The sequence below is a fragment of the Elephas maximus genome, chromosome 17, assembly GCF_024166365.1.
Source record: "Elephas maximus indicus isolate mEleMax1 chromosome 17, mEleMax1 primary haplotype, whole genome shotgun sequence".
In the NCBI taxonomy this organism is placed as follows: Eukaryota; Metazoa; Chordata; class Mammalia; order Proboscidea; family Elephantidae; genus Elephas; species Elephas maximus.
In genome coordinates, this window is record NC_064835.1 from 40,241,634 (window position 1) to 40,266,413 (window position 24,780).

General features: G+C 40.8%; 1 protein-coding gene across 1 annotated transcript in view; it reads left to right on the forward strand.

Moving 5' to 3' along the window:
• The window catches only part of GLB1L3 (galactosidase beta 1 like 3), a 63,252-nt gene that overhangs the window by 16,430 nt on the left and 22,042 nt on the right, over positions 1-24,780 (forward strand). The window contains exons 5-10 of the mRNA XM_049856349.1: positions 6,711-6,779; positions 7,460-7,555; positions 8,820-8,928; positions 14,818-14,910; positions 16,324-16,405; positions 17,333-17,397. Coding sequence (XP_049712306.1) covers positions 6,711-6,779; positions 7,460-7,555; positions 8,820-8,928; positions 14,818-14,910; positions 16,324-16,405; positions 17,333-17,397 — 514 coding nt within the window. The remainder of the gene's footprint in view (positions 1-6,710; positions 6,780-7,459; positions 7,556-8,819; positions 8,929-14,817; positions 14,911-16,323; positions 16,406-17,332; positions 17,398-24,780) is intronic.

Sequence of the window (24,780 nt, forward strand, 5' to 3'; positions counted from 1 at the left end):
ACCAGCTTTTGGCCTTGTTAGCTCTTTCAATTGTTTTTCTCTTCTCTATTTCATTTAATTCTGCTGTAATTTTTATTACTTGCTTTCTTCTGGTGCCTGAGGGTTTCTTTTGTTGCTCTCTATTTGTTCCAGTTGTAGGGAAAATTCTTTGATTTCAGCCCTTTCTTCTTTTTTGTATGTGTGCATTTATTGCTATAAATTAACCTCTCAGCACTGCTTTTGCTGTGTCCCAAAGGTTCTGATAGTGTTTTCCTTCTCATTGGATTTTATAAACTTATTGATTTCATCCTTAATCTCTTCTATAACCCAGTCATTTTTGAGCAGAGTGTTGTTCATTTTCCAAGTGTTTGATTTTCTTTCTCTGCTTTTTCTGTTATTGATTTCTACTTTTATGGCTTTATGGTCAGAGAAGATGCTTTGTAATGTTTCGATGTTTTGGATTCTGTTAAGGCTTGCTTTGTCACCTGATATGTGGCCTATTCTAGAGACTGTTCCATGTGCATTGGAAAAGAACGTATATCTGGCTGCTGTTTAGTGGAGTGTTCTGTATATGCCTATGAGGTCAAGTGCGTTGATTGTGGCATTTAGATCTTCCGTGTCTTTATAGAGCTTCTTTCTGTATGTTCTGTTCTTCACCATATGTGGTATGTTGAAGTCTCCTACTATTATTGTGGAGCTGTGTATCTCACTTTTCAATGCTGTTAGTGTTTGTTTTATGTATCTTGATGCCCTGTCATTGGGTGCATAAATACTTAATATGGTTATATTGTCGTGGTGTACACAAAAACAAAACCCAAACCCAGTGCCGTTGAGTCGATTCCAACTCATAGTGACCCTATAGGACAGAGTAGAACTGCCCCACAGAGTTTCCAAGGAGCGCCTGGCAGATTCGAACTGCCGACCCTTTGGTTAGCAGCTGTAGCACTTAACCACTATGCCACCAGGTTTTCCCATCCTGGTATATTGTCCCTTTAATCATTATATAGTGTTCTTTCTTTTCCTTTGTTGTGGTTTTTACTTTAAAGTCTATTTTGTCAGAAATTAATATTGCCACTCCTGCCCTTTTTTGATTGTTTGGTATATTTTTTTCCATCCTTTGAGTTTTAGTTTATTTGTGTCTTTAAGTCAGGTGTGTCTCTTGTAGGCAGCATATAGACAGATCATGCTTTTTTTTCAATCCATTCTGCACTTTTTATCTCTTTATTGGTGCATTTAATCCATTTACATTCAGCGTAATTATGGATAGGTATGAGTTTAGTGCTGTCGTTTTGATGTCTTTTTTTGTGTGTTGTTGTTCATGGTTTTTTTTCCACTTAATTTTTTTTGTGCTGAGTAGCTTATATATTGTCTTTTCCTCTTATTTGTTGTTGTTGATTTTGTTTTTGCTGTGTCTTTGTGTTTTTCTTGTAGTTTATTTTGATAAGTGGGATAGTTTGTCTCCTTTGTGGTTACCTTAATATTTACCCTGTTTTTCTAAGTTTAAACCAAACTTTTTTTCTTTATATTGCCTTGACTTCCTTTCCATATGAAAGATTTATGACTACATTTTTCAATCTCTCTTTATTGTTTTAATGTTGTCTTCTTTTACATAATGATATCGCCGCTTCCCTGTTTTGAGCATTTTTTTAATCTTGATTTTCTTTTTTATGTGTGTGTGATATCTCTATCTGGGTTGATATCTGGTTGCTGTGTCCTGTGTTCTAGTCTTGGGTTCATATGTGATATTATTGATTTTCTAACCAGAGGACTCCTTTTAGTATTTCTTGTAGTTTTTTTTTTTTTTTTTTTTTTTACAAATTCCCTAAACTTCTGTTTATCTGGAAATGTCCTAATTTTGCCTTCATATTTAAGAGTCTGTTTTACTTGATATGTGATTCTTGGCTGGCAATTTTTTTTCCTTCAATGCTTTATATAGGTCATCCCATTGCCTTCTTGCCTGCATGGTTTCTGCCGAGTAGTCCGAGGTTATTCTTGTTGACTCTCCTTTGTAGGTGACTTTTTGTTTATCCCTAGCTGCTCTTAAAATTCTCCCTTTATCTTTGGTTTTGGCAACTTTGATTATTATATGTCTTGGTGACTTTCTTTTGAGATCTACCTTATATGGGGTTCGATGAGCGTCTTGGATAGATATCTTCTCATCTTTCATGATATCAGGAAAGTTTTCTGTGAACAGATCTTCAACATTTTTCTCTGTATTTTCTCTTATCCCTCCCTCTCCTGGTACTCCAGTCACTCGTAGGTTATTTCTCTTGATAGTGTCCCACAGGATTCTTTAGGGTTTCTTCATTTTTTTTTAATTCTTTTGTCTGATATTTCTTAGAATATATTGTTGCCAAGTGTTTTATATTCAGTCTCACTAATTCAGCCTTCCATTTCCTTAGTTCTGCTCCTCTGACTTTCTATCGAGTTGTCTAGCTCTGTAATTTTGTTGTTAATCTTCTGAATTTCTGATTGCTCTGTGTGGATTCTTGCAGCCTATTAAATTTTTCATTATGATCTTGAATAACCTTTTTAATTTCTTCATTTCCTTTATCTGTGTGTTCCTTGGCTTGTTCTATGTTTTGCCGGAGCTCCTTCCTGATTCTTGAAGAGTTCTGTATATTAATCTTTTGTATTCTACATCTGGTAATTCCAGGAATACATCTTCATCTGGAAGATTCCTTGATTCTTTGCTTTGAGACCTTGTTGAAGTGATCATGATCTGCTTCTTTATGTGATTAGATATTGACTGTTGTCTCCAAGCCATCTATAAGTTATTGTATTAATTCATTTTATGTTTGCTTTCTGTGTCCCAGTTACTTGCTTTGTTTTGTTTTGACATGCCCAGATAGCCTGCTTGAGTGAGCTGGCTTGATTATTTTCACCTTTGAAGCTCTAACGTCCTGTCACCAGATGGCTAGAGCTGTTACCAGGTATATAAGCCTAGGAGTCCATTTAATTTTCTTGCATGGATTCAGCTCGGGCGTCCAGATAGTTTGTCATCAATTCAGGCTCTGTTCTACAGTCTTACAGGGGCAGGAGTAATTGGTGTAGGCACAAGTATCTGGTTGCAGCAGGGATCACACTCTCAACAAGGCAGGTAGCTGACAACCATCCCCCCAAATGTCTGTGAGAAAAGTGCATCCCTGTTCCCTGGAGCTCATATGTGGGTGGGTTCTGCAGCTGGACCATGAGCACCCAATGCTTTTGGTTGTAAGGAGTGGGAGGCAGCACTTATCCTTGGATCTCTGTCATGGGTAGGTAGGTGATGTGGGCTCAATCACCAGTCCTCAGGCCCCTGATATGGGTAGGTGAGAACCCTTTTTAATAGGCAATGTGGTGTCAAATATCAAAAACCCATCTGTCCACTGCACAGCTGAAACAGTTGAAGTCAGATCTCAAGCATATGCACCGTTGCAGTAACAAGGGCCTAATCTCTTGAAATGGGCCCACGCAGTTTCATGCAGGGGTGAAAGGTATTCAAAGTCCACAGACCATTTGTGCCTGGACAAGAGCCACTTCTGTCCTGAGCTCCTCAGCTTAGTGGAGCTGACAGATTACCTTTTTCCCCAATTGTTAATTTATTCCTTCTCCAAGTCTGGGAGAATGGTTTAGGGCATGCACCAGAACCTATTTCGGGCCCAGGGAAATTGACAGCCACTGAAGCTGGCTTGGGGGCTGGGGGCTTAGTGAAATAGATGCAAACACTTAGCTTTTGCTGAGAGCACTGTTCTTCTCTGGCTCTGGAGGTGTAAGCAGACTGTGCAGCTCACTGTCTCTACCTAAGGAAATCGTGTCCCCAGTGCTAATGACAGCCGTGCCTGGGGGGTGGTGGTTCCTGCTGAGTCAGGTCTGACAAGTCCTCGCCTCTTCTGAACTGTCTTTCCCTCCCCCTGCCGCTCAGTCCAATTTCCTAACTTTGCCTTTGATGTTCAGGGATCCTAGCTTGTCATATACATAATTGTTTCACTTGTTTATTGGGTCTTTTTTGTACGAGGGATCACTGGAAGCATCTGACTACTCTGCCATCTTGGCCCTGCCTCCTACCCTTGTTTTTGAAGGACAACTTTGCTAGATAAAGAATTCTTGGTTGACAGTTCTTTTATTCCAGCACTTTGTATATATATATCATTCCATTGTTTCCTGGCCACCAAGGTTTCTGAGGAGAAACTGGCAGTTAATCTTATTGAGAATACTTATTACTGGGCTTCTCTCTTACTGCTTTCAGAACTCTCTCTTTGTCTTTAATTTTCAAGAGTTTGATTACAAAGTGTCTCGGCGTAGATCTCTTTCAGTTTATTCTATTTGGAGTTCTCTGAGCTTCCTGGATTTGCAGGTCCAACTCTTTACTCAGATCTGGAAAGTTTTCTGCCATTATTTCTTCAAATATTCTGTCCCTTTCTTTTTCTCCTCTCCTTCTGGGATTCCCATGATGCATGTGTTGATTCGCTTGATGGTGCCCCACAATTCCGTTTAGCTTTGTTCATTTTTCTTTATTCTTTTGTCCTGTTTCTCTTGGACTTGGTGTTTGATTACTTTGTCCTCTAGTTCATTTATTTTTTCTCCTGCCTGTGCAAACCTATTGTTGAAACCCTTCCCTTCATTTCCTAATACAGTTAAGGTATCCCACAGCTCCAGTATTTTCATTTGGTTCTTTTTTATGTTTTGTATCTTCTTATAGAAATTCTTATTTTGTTTCTTGATTTCCTTTAGTTTTTGTGTGTTCTTTAAATTCTTTGAGCATAGCTAATGATGTGGTTTGAAAGTCCTCTATTTCGTCTATTATGTAGGCTTCCATAGGGCTGATTTCTGCTTCTTCATATTGTTTCAATGGTCTATCCTTTCCTATTTTCTTGTATGCCTTATAATTTTTGTTGAACCTGGAACATGTGAGTGTTATACTGTGGTAACTATGGAACTTAGAATCTTCTCTTTTCTCAGGTATTGTAATTGTGTGTATATTTCTTTTTTTTTTCTCTTTTTCCCCTAAATTCCAGTAGAGGGCCTCTGGCCATTTGATTCTGCCAGCATTGACTTGGTGCTAGGAAAAGGCCACTATCTTCCCACTTGTCTGAACCCTTCAGGATACCACCAGACCAAGACTTCTCTGCAAACTGTGCAACCTCAAAGCCTCAAGGGAGAAGGTTCTCATTGCCCCGTCCTGGCACCAGCCAGGTGTTCTGGGAACACATATTGCCATCCCCACCTTTGTGGTGGGGCTGAGGGAGTGGTGGTTGCTAACTGGTTCATGGATATAGTTCGCCTAGGAAGGATCAACAGACTCTCTATTCCTCAGGCACTTACCTAGTTCATTTAAGTGTGTGATCTGTTTCCAGAGCCCTTAAATAATCTCAGTAGGCTTTTCCTGGCTTGTAGGTGATTAGATGGAGGGGAGGATTTTGACCACCTTCTAATTCCTTTTTTTGTATTCAGAATTTCTAGTCTCCAGGGCAGGTTTTTCTCAGAGAGATCTGCTCTTGGAAATCTATTGCTTGTAACCATTAAGTTAAAATCACTCCCATTTCATGAAGCCTGGAGGCAGTACAAAAAAAATTTTTTTTCGTTCCTGTCTGGAGGTGGGTGGAGACTGGCTTCTCTGTGAGGATCGTCTGTTTCTTGTTTTTCTAGCTGATCCCAGGCTGATATGAAGAATATGACACAACAATCAGCAAACATAAGTCCATTTGCCACTTCCTGGGTTAAAGGTAGCATGGTTCACAGCTTACCATTTGCAGCTCCCAGTCTACATCCAAGTGGTCCACCCTTACTGCTGTGGGGGCTGAAAAGGAGGGGCTCCCATGTGATAGAGAGAAATAGTTTCCTAGATTGTTGGCTGGCTCACTCTTCCTTCAGTTTTCAGCCACGTGCTTTATCTCTTGAGCTGATTTCTGGAGTTCTGAATCCATTGAGTTCCACCACATTGTCTGTTCTATTTTGTTTCTGTTTTCTTTAATTATTGTATGGAGATAGTGGTGTTCAATTACCTATGCCCTCATCTTGGAGAGGATCTCTACATGGTGTTTTTAAAACAACTATTTATGTACATGAGATGAACACATAGAGGAAACACCACTACCAAAAAACAAGCATGTAAGGAAACAGCAGTATCAATAAAGTGAAATTTAATGGCATAAAGGAAATGAACATTGTAGCTTAATAAATAAAAGCCTGGGCTCTACAGTCAGACAGAACTGGTCTTCAGTTCCAACTCTGCCTCCAAGTATCATATCCCAGGGCCAAGGTACTCATCTATAAATGGGAAGAATAATAAAAAATATAAAACCTTTGTCCTATTGATGTGAAAAATATCTATCACAACACAGTGTCACTAACTTAAATATATATACCAACATAATGTAAGACAACAAATTTTAGTTATTCAGTAAACACTTATATACTGTTTACTGTGTGCCAGGCATTTTCTAAGCCCAGGATAATATTAATTCACTTAATCCCCAAAGCAGCCCTACATGGTGAATGAGAGCATTTGTATATCTATCTGAGAATCTAGAGTCATAGAATTTTTGGCAGCTTGAACCAAAACTGGGCAATAAAGAGAGAAAATATTGAAGATAATCATTTATATAATACAAATTTACTTGTTATTGGAAACTTCAGCTTATTCCAAAGTAGAGCTATCCCGGGTTCTGCTTGGGATTGAGGATGACCTAGGAATTCAGAAGAAAGAAATAAGGGATTTATATATCCTATTTCTCTCTTTCCTATTACAGCTATGTTCCTTGGAACCTCCATGAGCCGGAAAGAGGCAAATTTGACTTCTCTGGGAATCTGGATCTGGAGTAAGTGTTGATGTTGTTTCTGTTGCCAGACCCTGAGTGGGACGCAGAGAGGTGGCACCTGGGATTGCTTAGGAACAGTGGGGCATTACTGGGAGAGACAGAGTCTGAAGCCACATTCTTGTGACACTCAGAAAGGTGTTACACCCAGGACCAGTCACTCTCCAGTGGGCACTTGTTACCCCTGGTGAGGCAGGGCCTCCAACCTCTGTGCCCAGACTTCTCCCTGCACCCACAGAGACTGCCCAACGCCCTGGGAGGAGGCCTGGGTGCAGTGTGGGCCCATCACCTGGCTGGGACAGGGGCTGCTTTTAGGGGTCAGTTTTACTGTTAGGACCCTGCTAGCACCCTCTCTGAGCCCTTCCTCCTTAGCTCCCCTTGGGTCTGTGCGGACAGTGAAAACCCCACTCCCAGGGATACCTCTACCTTGGGATTCCCTGCTCTGCTGGTGGGAGGGCTGCAGCCTTTGCTTCACTAACCTCATTCTCCTGGTTAGAGGTTAGAAAGAGTGAGGCAAGGCGAGGAGCCAACAGCTCCGTCTCTACACTCCAAGCTCTGCATTCTGTGCACTGCACTGAGCATCCTCCCTCCCTCCTCTGGCTCACACTCCCTACAGCACCTTCCCCATCCCCTGACAGCCTCATTTCTGTCAGAAGAGTCACCGACACTGTCTCCCTCCCTAGGGCCTTTATCTGGATGGCTGCGGAGCTTGGTCTGTGGGTGATTCTGCGTCCAGGGCCCTATATCTGCAGTGAGATTGACCTTGGAGGCTTGCCCAGGTGAGCAGGGATGGGAAGGGTCCAGATTTGTGGTTGTATTTTGCTTTACTAAAAGTAAAATCTTAATCTAATAGTAATAAAAATAACCTTTGTTGAGCATGTATTATGCGCCTTGCACTATGCCATGTAGGTTACTTATATCATCTCATATAGTGCTTACAGTAATGTCATGAGGTATAGGGTCTGTTGCACTCCCGTTTTATAGTTGAGGAATTTCAGGGACTGGCCCTCTAGACGAGTTTGTGAGAGAGGAGAGGAAGCATTAAGATGATCACATTCTTCTTTCTCCACAGAGAGGGGAGTTATGCTTACTTCTCCTCTTCTCATGTGGTAGGAAGGAAGCAAAGAGAAGGCACTAGAGAGGGAAAGGACTTGTTCTGATGACTGCCCGCTCAGTGTGGTTTTTCTTCTTTTGTTCGTGGCAGATCACGTTCTCCACTGGACTGAGCACCCCAGTCCCTCCCTCCTTCTCATTTTTTTTTCCTAATGCTTTCACCTGTGATGCTGGCTCTTTGTCTAGACAACTGAGGTTTAGGGCGAGAATCCATGAAGCCTCTCGTTATCTGTATGACCTGGAAGAAATCCCTGTTCATCCATTGCTTGCCTCTCGATGAGCGTTGTGATTCCCCAGAGTTGAATGAGAGACTTTGCTCTTCTCTAGGACAACCTTGTTCTCTCATCCCAGCTCTGGAGCTGAAAAGATGTGGCCTTGAGGGAAGTGGGTATTTTAGAGCAGGAGGTATTCACGGTACAGGTACCTCATAAGTGAACCAAGACATGTTTTTATTGGCTTGTGAGCTCCTATACTATATTTGAAGTCTTAAGTCTTTGAAGGAATGTAATTCTGTCTTTAAGGTGCATACACTGTGCTCAGTAAAAATGTTTCTAAGGAAATAAGGGTGGAGAAGAGTATCCAGTGAGAACTCTCACTAAGGCGTGGTGTCCAAGGCCTTGGCCCCTGCTTAGTCCCCCAGTCTGGCCAAATGGAGGTGAATGCACTTCATAATAGGTACAGCACCATGATGGTGTGAGGATCATATCTTCTTCTGAATCTCACAAGTCTGTGAGAGAATGGCCCAAAAAGCTTGCACTGTTCCAGACCCCTGGGTGATCCAGTGCTGTGGGGTGAAATCGAAGAAGTCAGTCTGTGCTGAAGGAAGCCCTACAAAGGGGTTGACTGTCACCGTTGGCCCTGGCCTTGTCCAGCTAGCTCTACTCTTGTCTTCCCGTCTCAAATGCTGAGCTTGCCCTCTTTCACCCCCAGCTGGTTGCTACAAGACCCTGACCTGAAACTGAGGACAACCAACAAGGGCTTTGTTGACGCAGTTGATCGCTATTTTGATCATCTGATTCCCAGGGTAGTCCCCCTACAGGTAAACCAAACTACCTTTTCTTCTCTCTTTACATTCACATAGGGAAAATTGTTTAGTCTGTGTTAGAATCGAAGCTGACATCCTTGCAGTGCTGAATTCTAGATTTTCATCTTAAGCATATAAGCTTTTACTTGTCCTGTCCTTTTACCTGCCAGTGCTTCTGATCTAGTCTCATGGAAGGACCCACATCACACAGGAAGGGCTGTGCAAGGTGTCTGGGTTTTCAGCACATGGGTGTTACTCTTGTTCTGGATGTACTGGAGACCTGCCAAACTCACTGATCTTCAAAAAGTTTTACTCTTAAATTATCTTTAAACAGTTTATACAAGTATTTGGTAAAAAACTCAAAATGTGCAAAAGCATTTTATGATGAAATAAAAGTCTCCTCTCCCATGCTGTCCCAAAACCACTCAATTGTATTCTCAAGAAGTAGCCGATTTTATTATATTTTTGTGTGTCTTTCCGGAGATTTTCTACACACATGGAAGAAAATTATTATATTTCTATATATTTACATATGTATATATATTCTTTTTTATATAGCAGATAAAATTCTCACTATTTGGCATTTTCCTTTTCACTTGAAAATATATTTTGGAAGTCTTGCATATCAGTAGATGTTCTTTATACTGGCTGCATAGCATTCCATACCACAGATATATCATCATTCACATAACCAGTTCCCTGTTCACAGATTTTGGATTCTTCCATTTGGTGTGAATGATAAATAACTTGGTTCTTGTGTCATTTTGCCCCCCATGAGTATATCTGATATTGCTTATGCATTCCAGTTTGCTTTAGTCCCAAGAATGTAAAGAGCCCAGACACCACTCATTTTCCTTTCTTCATGGAATACCCGCACCTTACGCATTTGTCAAGAAATACCTTTGTCATCACAGTGTCAACGTACAACACATAGATGTCCATTACACAATGGAACATTTTATCTGCAGTCTACAAGTTAGCAGTTGTTTCATAATTGATGTTATTTTGTTTGGTTTTTTAAAGTATAACTTTCTCCTTCTAAACAAGAGGGGCATGTGGTTATTATTTAAATAAAAGTAAATCTTATTTTAAGAACCTGTTTCTTGATATAGTTGGAGGTGGGATAAAAACCAGGATTATTAGGTAGTAGACTAAAAACTTATTATCTGAGACTTCTGTTCAGGGGACGTTATGACAGGGACACAGACCCAGCCCTTTGTAATTAATTCTGAACTGTAAGTTACTCTTACTTGGATAATTATAAGCAGAAGAAATGAGATCAGAAAGGGAAGTAATGTGAATGATATTTTAGGAATAAAGTTTCTGCTGTACAGCTTTAGGAGAGGTGAGTGATACCGGAGGTCGGGAGAGGATAGGATGCAGTCCTTATGTTACACTCATGGGTTTGCTGTGTGGAATTGAGGTACATCTTATAAAAGAAGAGCTGAAGCCATGTTTCTGCCTGCATTTTTGCAGTCTAGGTGTGATTCAGCTTAAAGAAAAAAATCCAAGCCTTGAGTTGCAATAGTGAAGGATTCTATGGGGAAAATATTAAATGGTACAGGAAGCATCAAAAGAAGATGGAAGGAATACACAGAGTCATTATACCAAAAAGAATTAGTTGATGTTCAACCATTTCAAGAGGTGGCATATGATCAGGAACCGATGGTACTGAAGGAAGAAGTCCAAGCTGCTTTGAAGGCATTGGCAAAAAACAAGGCTCCAGGAATTGATGGCATATCAACTGAGATGTTTCAGCAAACAGAGGTAGTGCTGGAGGAGCTCACTCATCTATGCCAAGAAATATGGAAGACAGCTTCCTGGCCAACTGACTGGAAGAGATGCATATTTATGCCTATTCCCAAGAAAGGTGATCCAACGAATGTGGAGATTATAGAACAATATCATTAATATCACATGCAAGCAAAATTTTGCTGGAGATCATTCAAAAATGGCTGCAACAGAATATTGACAGAGAACTGCCAGAAATTCAGGCCAGTTTCAGAAGAGGACGTGGAACCAGGGGTATCATTCTGATGTCAGATGAATTCTGGCTGAAAACAGAGAATACCAGAAGGATGTTTACCTGTGTTTTATTGACTGTGCAAAGGCATTCGACTGTGTGGATCATAACAAATTATGGATAACATTGTGAAGAATAGGAATTCCAGAACACTTAATTGTGCTCATGAGGAACCTTTACATAGATCAAGAGGCAGTTGTTCAGACAGAACAGGGGGATATTGATTGGTTTAAAGTCAGGAAAGGTGTGTGTCAGGCTTGTATTCTTTCACCATACCTATTCAATCTGTATGCCGAGCAAATAATCGGAGAAGCTGGACTATAGGAAGAAGAATGGGGCATCAGGATTAGAGGAAGACTCGTTAACAACCTGCATTATGCAGATGACACAACCTTGCTTGCTGAAAGTGAAGAGGACTTGAAGCACTTACTAATGAAGATCAAAGACCACAGCCTTCGGTATGGATTGCACCTCAACATAAAGAAAACAAAAATCCTCACAACTGGACCAATGAGCAACATCATGATAAACAGAGAAAAGTTTGAAGTTGTCGAGGATTTCATTTTCCTTGGATCCACAATCAACACCCATGGAAGCAGCAATCAAGACATCAAAAGACGCATTGCATTGTGTAAATCTGCTGCAAAGGACCTCTTTAAAGTGTTGAAAGGCAAAGATGTCACCTTGAAGACTAAAGTGTGCCTGACCCAAGCCATGGTATTTTCAATCACATCATATGCATGTAAAAGCTGGACAATGAATAAGGAAGACCACAGAAGAATTGACGCCTTTGAATTGTGGTGTTGGTGAAGAATATTGAATATACCATGGACTGCCAAAAGAATGAACAAACCTGTCTTAGAAGAAGTACAATCAGAATGCTCCTTAGAGGCAAGGATGGCGAGACTGCATCTTACATACTTTGGACATGTTATCAGGAGGGATCGGTCCCTGGAGAAGGATATCGTGCTTGGCAGAGTACAGGGTCAGTGGAAAAGAGGAAGACCCTCAACGAGGTGGATTGACACAGTGACTGCAACAATGAGCTCAAGCATAACAACGATTGTAAGGATGGCTCAGGACTGGGCAGTGTTTTGTTCTGTTGTGCATAGGGTCGCTATGAGTCAGAACCAACTCCACGGCACCTAACAACAACAGCAGGTGTGATTTGGTGGCAGGAATAAAAATTCTGGAACCTTAAAACTAGAAAGATTTTGAATCTGGAAGACCAGGCACAAGTATAAAAGTCACTTACCATTCATATATGTGCAGTAAAGCAAATTTATAAACATCTCATTGAAATCATGAGCATGAAAAACCCCAGAAAAGTTTTAGGAAGCAAAAAATGATAAATTACCAAATTAATACCATTTTAGTTTTCTTAATGGAGTGGTTGTTTTCATTGTTTAAATTTTGCAGTAAAAATAGTATTTGAAGAGCAATTACTGCTTTAGTTGGGACCTTTATTCTTCTAATCGTATTTATTTCATAAGGTCTACTCTGAATTCTCCTATGATGGTCATTTTAGAAGTCACATCCTCCACCATGAAAGAAGATATTGTACAAAAATAAGAACGAATGCTCTCAAATTATTAACTTAGATTTGTGTTCATTCAATAAGGAATCATTGACCTCTTACTGTGTACAGTGTAGGAGTTAGGCTCACAATGGTGAGAAATACAGATAGAGTCCCTACCCCATGAGATTATAGTCCAACAGAGGAGACAAACAGGCACTTACAATACGAGTATTAAATTGCCATTATGGAGGAGGCACAGGTGCTCGTAGTGGGCATACAATAAGACCTTGATGAGGAAGGGAGGGTCAAGGTACATTTTCCAGAAAAAGTAACTTTTAAATAGTTACCTGAAGGTTGGTAGGCCTTATTGGCCAGGCAAGGGACAATGGTCAGGAGTCTCCAACATGGGTGAAGACTGAATGACAGGAGACAGAATGAGGAGTTTGAAGAACTAAAAGAAGGTCAGCTTGTCTGGAGCATGGAGTGTGAAGTGGGAGAGGCAAAAGGAGAGGCTATAAGGAAAACAGGCTAAATTGTAATGGTTTCTGTACGCAGGCTAAGGAGATTGGCATTTACTCTGTAGGCACTGGGAACCAAGAAATTGCTCTGTGCGGTGGAATGACGTTATCAGATGTTCACTTTAGAGAGCTTCTTCATTGATATGTACTTTAAGGGATATTTCCTGGCTGGCAAGGAACCCTGCTAGTAGTGGTTAAGCGCTTGGCTGCTAACCAAAAGGCTGGCATTTTGAACCCACCAGCCACTCCATGGGAGAAAGATGTGGCAGTTTGCTTTTTTAAAGATTATAGCCTTGGAAACCCTATGGAATCCTTCTACTCTGCCCTACAGGGTTGCTGTGTGTTGGAATTGACTTGATGGCAACAGGTTTGGGTTTGCTTTTTCCTAGCTGGGGGCTGGGAATTTGGTTGCAGTAATTCAGGAGAGTGACAATGGTTTTTGGACTAGGATAGTGACAGTGGAGGGGAAAGAAGTGGACATATTTGAAAGCTAGTTAGCCAGTACAATTGACGGGACTTGATATTATGATGTGGTAGTTGACTTAAGAAGGAGTGAGATGACCTTTTGGACAATGGGATGCTTCCTCCCGAATTGGAACAAAAAATGAGCATTTTAATGGGTAAGATTCTGGGCTTAGTTCTGGATCCAATGAGTTTGAGTTACCTGTGGGAGATCAATGAACAGGTGACAAAGAGGAGATTACCTGCACAGGTCTTTGGTTCAGCAGAGGGATATCTGCGTGGAAGATGTGGATTTGGAATCAATAAAATATAGATGGTGAGCACAGCCTTCAATTACTTTTAGTGAATAAACTACTTAAGGAGACAGTAAAGAGACAGAAGAGGAACACCACTTTTAAGAGATGGCAGGAGGAAGAACTGACAAAGGAAAATGAAGAGCAGTGGCCCAAAAAGTAGGAGGAAATCTGGGAGAGTGATGCTAAGGACAGTGAAGAGAGCTCAAGAAGACGGGAATAGATAGACTTGCCTGTGAGACAATCCTGAGAGATTAAGTTGAAAATGAAAGTGTGTCTATTTTGGTCTGCTTTTTAACATTTAGCACAACTATGTCAATGTTGATGGTATTCAGATGGCACCATGGGGTGGAAGTTTTACTACAGTGGGCTAAGGAGTGAGTTAGAAGTAAGAGAGTAGAGAGAGTGAGCATAAAAAAACAAAGACAGCTGATAATTTTCTCAGTTTGGCACTTGAGAGAGCAAGAGACTTGCAGCTAAAGGAAAACATTCTTGGAGGTAAATTTCTCTCTCTGTCTCTCTCCTCTGTCTCTTCTCTCTTCTCTCTCTCTGTCTCTCTCCCTTTCCTTCCCTCCCCTCCTTCTCGTTCTCTGTCTGTGATGTGAAGGTTTTGAACAAATTTTCATGATGATGGAAATCAGTCAGTTTGAAGGACAGAGTGAAGATACAGTAGAGAGAGGGAACAGTCCAAAAACCCAAGCCCCCGAGCAGAATAGGTAGGGATAGGCAATGGGATCCAGCACACAAATAGGGACATATCCTGAGACAAGGAGGGATCTTCTTTCAATTACCAAGTAGAAAGGTGGATAGGATGGGTTCCAGGTGATTTTCAGGTTTGAGATCTCATATTTAAGTAGATAATTATTATGAGAAATAAGGGAAAACTGTACAGCTCCTGCAGCAGTTGTAAGTGACCAGAAGAGACTCGGTGACTATAGGCCCCTGACAAGAGGGATAGCACCAGAGCTGTAAGAGAACTTGGATCAAAGCATACCACTCTAGGGGTGTTATTTTTAGCAACAGATCCAGAGACCCCAGGCTTTCCCACCAGTAGCCTCACTCTTAAACCCTCATCTGCTTGTGTCTCAGTACCACCGAGGAGGTCCTATCATTGCTGTGCAGGTGGAGAATGAATACGGCTCATATAATAAGGATAAAGACTACATGCCATATGTTCAACAGGTAAGAAACCCTTGGCTTGCTTTATCTGCATATTTGTATGCCTCCTTCCACAATCTGTCTCTTTTCCAGTGTGCATTTTCTGAGTCCCTGAAGCTTGTGTGACACTGTGCTAGGTGCTGTGGAATGTGAGAATATATAAGGTCAAGTTCAATTTCTCTGTGAATTTACAATGTGGCTAGGGAGATTGAGATGTTCTTAAGTAAGTGTATTATAAGGCAGAAGATGGTATTGCCATGTTAATAACTAATAGATTTTCATTAAAACTAGAGTTGGCAAATCTACATCGATAGTAAATAATGTTTCAAGAACTCAATGCTCGTGGCCAGCAACTTGCAACTTTCTGGCCTCTAATATTCATATACTTTTTTCTGTGCTCTTTGCTCCTCCATGTGGGGGTTTCTCAGGCCAGGCAAGAGCTGCGATCCTACCTGGTGTCCTCTCTGGTGGGTATGGCCCCTCCTTTGACTCCCCAGACTCAGGAAGCTGATGAGGTTTCATACTAACCTGAAACCCTTCCCCAGGTTGCTAAGCAGATTGCAGGGCTCCATGGTCTGTCCTGAGGTGGTCTCCTCATCCCAGCCTCCGTCCTTGCCCACTGAGCTTCATCCACACAGAGGCTTCTGGGTGGGATGACCTTGAGAGCAATGGCGAGGGCCATCAGCTGGTCAAGGAAGAGAAAGCATTGGAATGAGGGGAGAAGGACAGGGCTGGGCTGCCTGATATGGGCTGCTCCTGTCCTGAGCTATGGCTGCTGGGTCTGGACAGGGTTGTGAGTCATTCCCTCCACCCATGACTTTTCTCAGGCACAATATAACACCACCAATCAATATTATTTAGCTAACACCATTTCTTTCTTGATTTAAAAACTTTACCACTGTTTTCTACTCCCAGGACCAGATATGGATCAACAAACATATAAGAAGTACAGACAGAATCTTATCTTGTGCTCTGGTCATCTGTCTGCTTAATAAATGTTATTTCAGAATTAGAAATTTCCCCACTGCTCCTGCAGCCATGATATGCTTCCCTGTTTCCTTTGACAGTGTCCAGATGTGACCCGGGTTCTGTGGCTTTTATCTCTGATCTCGGAACATAATGTGTTCCCCAAGTCTTCTTGCATTCTCTCTGATTTAGATCCTCCTGTAAAATTAGCAGCACGAAGAACCCTGCTCAACAGTATGCTTTCCCCAGGGCTGGGACCATGGGTGTCTGAGCCCATACTCACTGATTTTGCTGTTGATCATGGAAGGTACCATGATGGCTAACAGAGATCCTCCATTACTAAGTTACAGGGGGGTAGGTTTGGAATACAGTCCTTGCCCATCTGAATGCTGGTTGTATTTTATTTCCTAATTTCCTTTTTCTCATGGAAGCAAGGGAAGAGGGGTTCACTTTGTTCTGTTTTCTCCATAGGCCCTGCTACAAAGAGGGATTGTTGAGCTGCTCTTGACCTCCGATAATGAGAGAGATGTGCTCAAAGGCTACATAAAAGGAGGTACAAAGTTAGAGTATCTTAAGGAAGAGCTGAGGCTCTTAGCTAGCCAATTTAAATCTTGAGCCATCTCAGAGAGAATCAAATATATCTCTGATGCCTCTTTTTTCCATGTACATTGAAATGGATCCCAGAGATTTGATATTAGAATAGATGAAAACTCAAGGTCAAAGCTAGTAATTCTATCGCTAACTCCATTATTTTTACTTTGTGCCTGTTGTCTTTAAACACATTGTTATATCAGTGCTGTTATTGAACAGAGCTATTCTGTCCTTAAATTTTTCTGTGGTTCATCTTTCCATATTTCATAATTTTCCTGTAGCTGAGAATCATCGTTGGTGCTGGAGGTAATTTAGAACCAGGGCCATCTCCACCAACATCTAAGAACCACACAGAGAATCAGAAGATAGGTGTTGTATAAGAAAATTAGCCTAGGCAAAGTCCTGGTCCTGGGATCTTACTGAGACTCAGAGTGGACACGTGGTAGATTCTGGGGAATAAAGTAGCAGGACAGTTCATAATAGAACCAACAAGTGATGGACCAGTACTTCTGCTGAAGACCTCGATATCATCACTTGATGGTTCTATTATGATTTTAAGACGGTGCATGGTACAGTGGAAAGTGTTCTGAACTTGGGGACAGAAAGCCTATGTTCAATTCCTTACTCAGATCAAGTTGTGCAACCTTGGCCTATTCTACTTCTTTGGGTAATGTGGTTAACTTTAGCCACATATCTTGCCCTTCTTACCTCCTGGTAACCTACCTCACAAATGTCAAATTGATGGGATGTCTGTGGAAGCCCCTATGTAGTGCAGAGTGGGATGCACCCTTTACCTTTACTATTAGCATGCCTTCCCTTCTGCTGCACCCCTCCACCTCCTCCTTACCTGATGACACATTTAACAGTGCCTCTTTTCTTCTCTTTATAGTGTTGGCCACCGTCAATATGAAGACACTTAGCAGAGATGCTTTTAGTCTGCTTAATAAAGCGCAGGTGAGGACATCTTAGAAATGAAGAACTTTTGCTCCTTTGTCTGCCATAACCTCCTTAGCCTATGCAATTGGTGTTTAATGAAAGACTGGACTTTTCCCTGGGGCCTTAGCAGAATCCCAAAGCAATTCCAGAAGTTTATGCCTTTTGGCATGGGAAGTTGAGGAGAGAATCCCTGCTTCTCTCACCCCTGCTAATGGGTCACCTCATAAGGATGACCTCTCCTCTGGCCTGGATCTGCCTAATGAAGAATGGGTGAGGGGTGATGGGAGGGAAAACCTTGCTGTGGTAACACAGGGAGATGGCGTTCTCTTTCCTCATTGAAGCTGGAGCTCCTTCATGAGCTCTGTATACTGCTTACAGAGGACTCATCTCTAGATTTTGTGGGGTCAGCCTTTTTTAGCCAGTTTGTGCAAATTATGGGAATAAATGAGTATTGTACCTTGATTTCTTTAGCAGACATTTGTTGTACAGCTCCTAGGTCCCTCTCAGTGATAGCGACAAAGATGAACAAGCTCATGCCCATGAACAAAACCGTGTTCATGTCCTCAGGATTATATCCTTTTTTCCACAGAATAGCTAGATCAGCTCTTAACATGTAATGATGCTCTCTGCTTTTATATCCCTGGTTTCCTGTGTGTCCAGGATCATATTCCAAACCCCTGCCATGGCTGCAAGCCTGGTGTGGCCTGACCCATGTCTTCATTTCCACTTCAGCCCAGACTGCTCTTCCCTCATCAAGGACTTCCTGCAGTGCCTGCAATTTCTGCTTTTGCTCAGTGCTCTCTCCTCAGCCTAACACCCTACTTCAGAGGTTATAGTAAGAGGCCTGGTTCATATTGTTTCCTTTCCTTGCTCATTTCTACATGGCCCATAACCTACCAAAAACTTTGGTTTCTTTTTGTCTTATTTTAAGCAACTTTATTGAAACATAATTTATATACCATTGGATTCACCCACTGTAAGTGTACCATTCGATGATTATAGTAACTATATAGAGTTATGCTATGATCACAACAATCCAGAATGTTTTCTTATGCCCATTTGCAGTTAATCCCTACTTTTGCGCCTAGCCCCAGGCAACCACTGATCTGCTTTCTGTCTATATATATATTTGCCTTTTCTATACATTCCATGGAAAGCTGGTGGTGTAGCAGTTAAGTGCTACGGCTGCTAACCAAAGGGTCGGCAGTTCGAATCCGCCAGGCGCTCCTTGGAAACTCTATGGGGGAGTTCTACTTTGCCCTATAGGGTAGCTCTGAGTCGGAATCGACTTGACGGCACTGGGTTTGGTTTGGTTTGGCTTATACATTCCATATAAGTTGATCATATAATATATAGTCACTTAGCATAATGTTTTTGAGGTTCATCCATGTTTTAGCACATTAATTCCTTTTAATAGCTGAATAGCATTCCATTGTATGGATATACTAGATTTATCAAGTTTTGTTATTTTAGGACTTGTTCCTAAAAATATCTAAAGCCACAGCCAAATTCAAAGACTATGCAGATTTTCCCTTGTGTCTTTCTTGTGTCTTTCTTCTTAGTATGTTAATATAGTTAACATGCCCCCACGTGTTGGTCAGTTTGTTGTACTGTGGGGCTTGCCTGTTGCTGTGGTGCTGGAAGCTATGCCACCGGTATTTAGATACCAACAGGGTCACCCATGGTGGACAGGTTTCAGCTAAGCTTCCAGACTAAGAAAGACTAGGAAGGAGGACCCTGCAATCTACCTCTGAAAAGTAATAGACAGTGAAAACCTTATGAATAGCAGTGGAACATTATCTGATATAGTGTCGGAAGATGAACCCCCAAGTTGGAAGGCACTCAAAAAGACGACTAGGGAAGAGCTGCCTCCTCAAAGTAGAGTCGACCTTTATGGCATAGATGGAGTCAAGCTTTTGGGACCTTCATTTGCTGATGTGGGATGACTCAAAATGAGAACAAACAGCTGCAAATATCCATTAATAATCAGAACCTGGAAGGTACCAAGTATGAGTCTAGGATAATTGTAAATCACAAAAATGAAATGGAACACATAAACATCAATATTCTAGTCATTAGTGAGTTGAAACGGACTGGTATTGGTCATTTTGAATCAGACAATCATATGGTCTACTGTGCTGGGAATGACAACTTGAAGAGGAATGGTGTCACATTCATCGTCAAAAAGAACTTTTCAAGATCTATCCTGAAGTACAACGCTGTCAGTGATAGGATAATATCCATGTGCTTGCATGGGAGACCAGTTAATACGATTGTTATTCAAATTTACACACCAACCACTAAGGCCACAGATGAAGAAACTGAAGATTTTTACCAGCTTCTGCAGTCTGAAATTGATTGAACATGCAATGAAGATGCATTGATAATTACTGGTGATTGGAATGCAAAAGTTGGAAACAAAGGAGAAGGATTCCCGTTGCCATCGAGTCAATTCTAGAGAAGGATTAATAGTTGGAAAATATGGCCTTGGTGATAGAAATGATGCTGGAGGTCACATGACAGAAGTTTGCCAGACCAGTGACTTCTTCATTGAAAATACCTTTTTTCACCAACATAAATGGCAGCTATACATGTGGACCTCGCCAGATGGAATACACAGGAATCAAATCAACTACATCTGTGGAAAATGATGATGGAAAACTCGATATCATCAGTCAACCAAAGCCAGGGGCCAACTCTGGAACAGACCATCAATTGCTCATATGCAAGTTCAAGTTGAAAGTGAAGAAAATTACAACAAGTCGATGAGAGCGAAAGTATGACCTTAAATATATCCCACCTGAATTTAGAGACCATCTCAAGAATAGATTCGACGCGTTGAATACTGGTGACCGAAGACCAGACGAGTTGCTGAATGACATCAAGGACATCATCCATGAAGAAAACAAAAGGTCATTAAAAAGACAAGAAAGAAAGACAAAAATGGATGTCAGAAGAGACTCTGAAACTTGACCTTGAATGTCGAGTAGCTAAAGCAAAAGGAAGATATGATGAAATAAAAGAACTGAACAGAAGATTTCAAAGGGTGGCTCGAGAAGACAAAGTAAAGTATTATAATGACATGTGCAAAGAACTGGAGACAGAAAACCCAAAAGGGAAGAACATGCTCAGCATTTCTCAAGCTGAAAGAACGGAAGAAAAATTCAAGCCTCGAGTTGCAATAGTGAAGGACTCTATGGGGAAAATATTAAACAATGCAGGAAGCATGAAAAGAAGATAGAAAGAATATACAGTCATTATACCAAAAAGAACTGGTTAATGTTCAACCATTTCAAGAGGTAGCATATGATAAGGAGCAGATGGTACTGAAGAAAGAAGTCCAAGCTACACTGAAGGCACTGGCAAAAAACAAGGGGCTACTGAGCGGTTTAAAGTCAGGAAAGGTGTGTGTCAGGGTTGTATTCTTTCACCATACCTATTTAATCTGTATGCCGAGCAAATAATACGAGAAGCTGGACTATATGAAGAAGAACGGGGCATCAAGATTGGAGGAAGACTCATTAACAACCTGCATTATGCAAATGACACAACCTTGCTTGCTGAAAGTGAAGAGGACTTGAAGCACTTACTAATGAAGATCAAAGACCACAGCCTTCAGTATGGATTACACGTCAACATAAAGAAAACAAAAATCCTCACAACTGGACCAATAAGCCACAACATGAAAAACGGAGAAAACATCGACGTTTTCAAGGATTTCATTTTCCTTGGATCCACAATCAACACCCATGGAAGCAGCAGCCAAGAAATCAAAAGATGCATTGCATTGGGTAAATCTGCTGCAAAGGATCTCTTCAAAGTGTTGAAGAGCAAGGATGTCACCCTGAAGACCAAGGTGTGCCTGACCCGAGCCATGGTATTTTCAATAGCATCATATGCATGTGAAAACGGGACGATGAATAAGGAAGACCGAAGAAGAGTTAACGCCTTCGAATTGTGATGTTGGCGAAGAATATTGAATATACTACGGACTGCCAAAAGAACGAACAAATCTGTCTTGGAAGAAGTGTGGCCAGAATGCTCCTTAGAGGCAAGGATGGCGAGACTGTGTCTTACATACTTTGGACATGTTGTCAGGAGGGATCAGTCCCTGGAGAAGGACATCATGCTTGGCAGACTACAGGGTCAGCGGAAAAGTGGAACACCCTCAATGAGGTGGATTGACACAGTGACTGCAACAATGAGCTCAAGCATAACGATTGTAAGGATGGCACAAGACCAGGCAGTGTTTCGTTCTGTTGTGCATAGGGTTGCTATGAGTCGAAACTGACTTGACGGCACAACAACATTGATTTCTAGGTTAATGCTGTTGAAGTCAAAGAACATACTTTGTATTATTTCTGTTCATTTACATTTGCTAAAAAAAAATTTTTTTTTTAAGGTTTGTTTTATGGCTCATAAGATGGTCTTTCTTAGTCTTGCATTTGTTGATCAATTTCCATTAGGTTAAGCTGATTGATATTATTGTTCAGGGTAGTCTGTATCCTTACTGATTTTCTGTGTACTTCTTCTATCAGTTATTACGAGAGAATTGTTGACATCTCTAAATATAATTGTGTGTTTATCCATTTATCCTTTTAGTTCTATTGATTCTATTAGTTATTGCCTCATGCATTTTGAAGCTCTGTTTTTAGGTGCACACATATTTAAGAGTGTTTGATTTTCTTGGAGAGTGACCCCTTTATTATTATGTAATGTCCATCTTCCTTGCTCAGAAGTCTACTTTATCTGATATAAATATAATTACCCCAGCTTTCTTTTGGTTGGTATCTGCATGGTATGTCTTTCTCTCTTTACTTTGTACCTATCTAAAAGTCTTTGCATTTAAAATAGATTTCTTGTAGACAGCATATAGTTACATATTGCTTCTCCCATCCCCATCTTTTTTTCCTCCTTATTTTTCAGTTTGGTTAATTTCTATTCACTTATTTTTAAGTTCACTGATTCATTCCTGGCTCTGTAGAGTCTACTGTTGAGCCCATTGAAGGAATTCTTCATTTCTACTGTGGTGTTTTTTGTTTTGTTTTTCCTGGCATTTCCGTTTGATTCTTTCTTAATAGTTTCCATCTCAGTGCTAAAATTACCCATCTGATCTTGCATGCTGTCTGCTATTACAGCTTTTAATATGTTAAGTTATTTTAAATTCCCTGTCCGATCATTCCAACAATCTGTGTCAATATTTGAGTCTGGTTTTGATGACAGCTTTGTCACTTCCAAGTGTTTGTTTTTTTCCCACCTTTTTGTATGTCTCATAATTCTTTTATTGAAAGCTGGACATCTTCTGTAGGGCCTAGATACTGGAGATAGGCATGCTTTTCATTCTGCTAGGCCTTTAATGTAGGATTTTTATTTTTTAACTTAGTCAGAAGTTGGGCTGAATTTGAGGTTAACTGTAGCTATGGTTATGCTCAGTGAACCATATACTTCAAAGTCCTCCAGGAATATCTTGTGACTAGGGTAGGTGAAGGCTGGTTTGGCCAAAGTTATTTTCTCCATGTCTGCACCTCCCTTGGCTTTGGGTCTTCCCTTTGCATTTTGCCCCAGAGAGAATCTATCTCTTGCACCTCTCTCACTTTAATTTTTACTCTACACTGGTTTAGCCTGAGGATGAGGAAGGAAACGCATTCTTTGATATTCTAATTAAGCCTCCTTCTAGGGAGACTAAGGAGTGGGGCCTTTGTATGCTTCTACTTCTCTGGCTGGAATTCTGGGCCTAAAAAAAAACTCTTCTCCCCAGATGGCGCAGTGGTTAGGATCTTGGCTGCTAACCAAAAGGTAGAGAGCTTGAATCCACCAGTTGCTCCTTGGAAACCCTATGGGGCAGTTCTACTCTGTCCTATAGGGCTGCTATGAGTTGGAATTGACTCAATGGCAACGGGTTTGGTTTTCCCAAGGGTAGTGCTTTATTTCCTGTTCCCTTTTCCCAGGTGCAGTGAGTTTCTACCAGTGTCCTAAGGTGATGGCTTTTGCTGCTCTTCCCATTTCAGATTAAGACTTGTGTTCCCTAGAGAATGTAGGAGAGATGGGTCTAGGAGAAGATTCCACAGTGACTGCTGCTCATCTCCCCTAGCTACTACTGGAAGGGAAGCATACTCAGGATTCTCCCCAGTCTTCCCTGTGAACACCTGGTAGAATTCTGTGGAGGTAAAAACTGCATGAGGATGCAAGTCCCCCTATATGTACTGCTGTGGGGGCTTCACACTTTCTTGCTAGCCCAGGCTTTAGCAGTTCTTTAAAACTTTCTATTTGTAACTCATTCTCAGCAGTAAGGAGCCTTGGTGGCACGGTGGTTAAGTGGTTGGCTGCTAACCTAAAGATTGGCAGTTCGAACCCACTAGTCACTGCAGGGGTGAAAGAGATGGCAATCTGCTTTCATAAAGATTACAGCCTTGGCAACCCTATGGGGCAGTTCTATTATAGAATCACTATGAATGGGAATCAGCTTGATGGCAATGGGTTCTTGGCTGTATCTCTGGGTAAGCAAATGCTTGGGTCATTTTTCTCCCAGTAGGCATCAGATTTTCCCAAGATTTTGGGTTATTTGGTTGCTCTTTGACCTTAGTTCTCTGATGTGTTCAAGGAAAGTCATTAATTGGTGGAAGTTGTGCTAGCTTTGACTTTGTTTTGAGGATGGGGTTTCTGTTCTTTCTGGCTTTCTACATATTTGAACTGAAAGCGCAAGCCTCTATTTCCTTCTGAGCTAATTCTGTTGTTTTAGTTTTTTTCTGGGAAGTTATCCATTTCACCTAGGTTTTTAAATATAGTGGAATAAAATTATGTATAATATTCTCTTATCTTTTAAATGACCACATAATTTGTGGTGATAGTTCCTTTTTCATTTCTGATATACGTATTTTTCTTTTCTTTTTTTTTTTTTGTTTTATCAGTCTCATCAGAAGTATGTTAATTCTCATCAAAGAATCTTTATTTTTAAATTTTGTCTATTGCTTACTAATCTCAATTTTTTATAGACCACTCTTGGGTTCATTATTTATTTTACTCTTTTTGGCTTATTTTGCTGTTCTTTCTAATTTCTTAAGATGGATAATTAGCCCCGAATTTTATTAGTTTTGTTGATTTGTTTTAATATAAGCATTTAAGGGTATAAATTCCTTATTAGCTGTAGCCCATGAATTTTAATATTTGATATTTTTAGCATACTATTATCCAGAATATTTTGAATATTTAATATGATTGCTTCTTTGACCTATGGCTTGTTTTAGAAGTAAATTTCTTAATTTCCTAATGTATGGAGCCAGTCTTCCTTCCTTCCTTCCTTTTTTCTTAATTTTATTGTAGTCATAGGACATACTCTGCACCATTTTAAACTTCTGGAGTTTTTTTTTCCTTTTTGTTAATTCAGGACTTTTTAATATACCT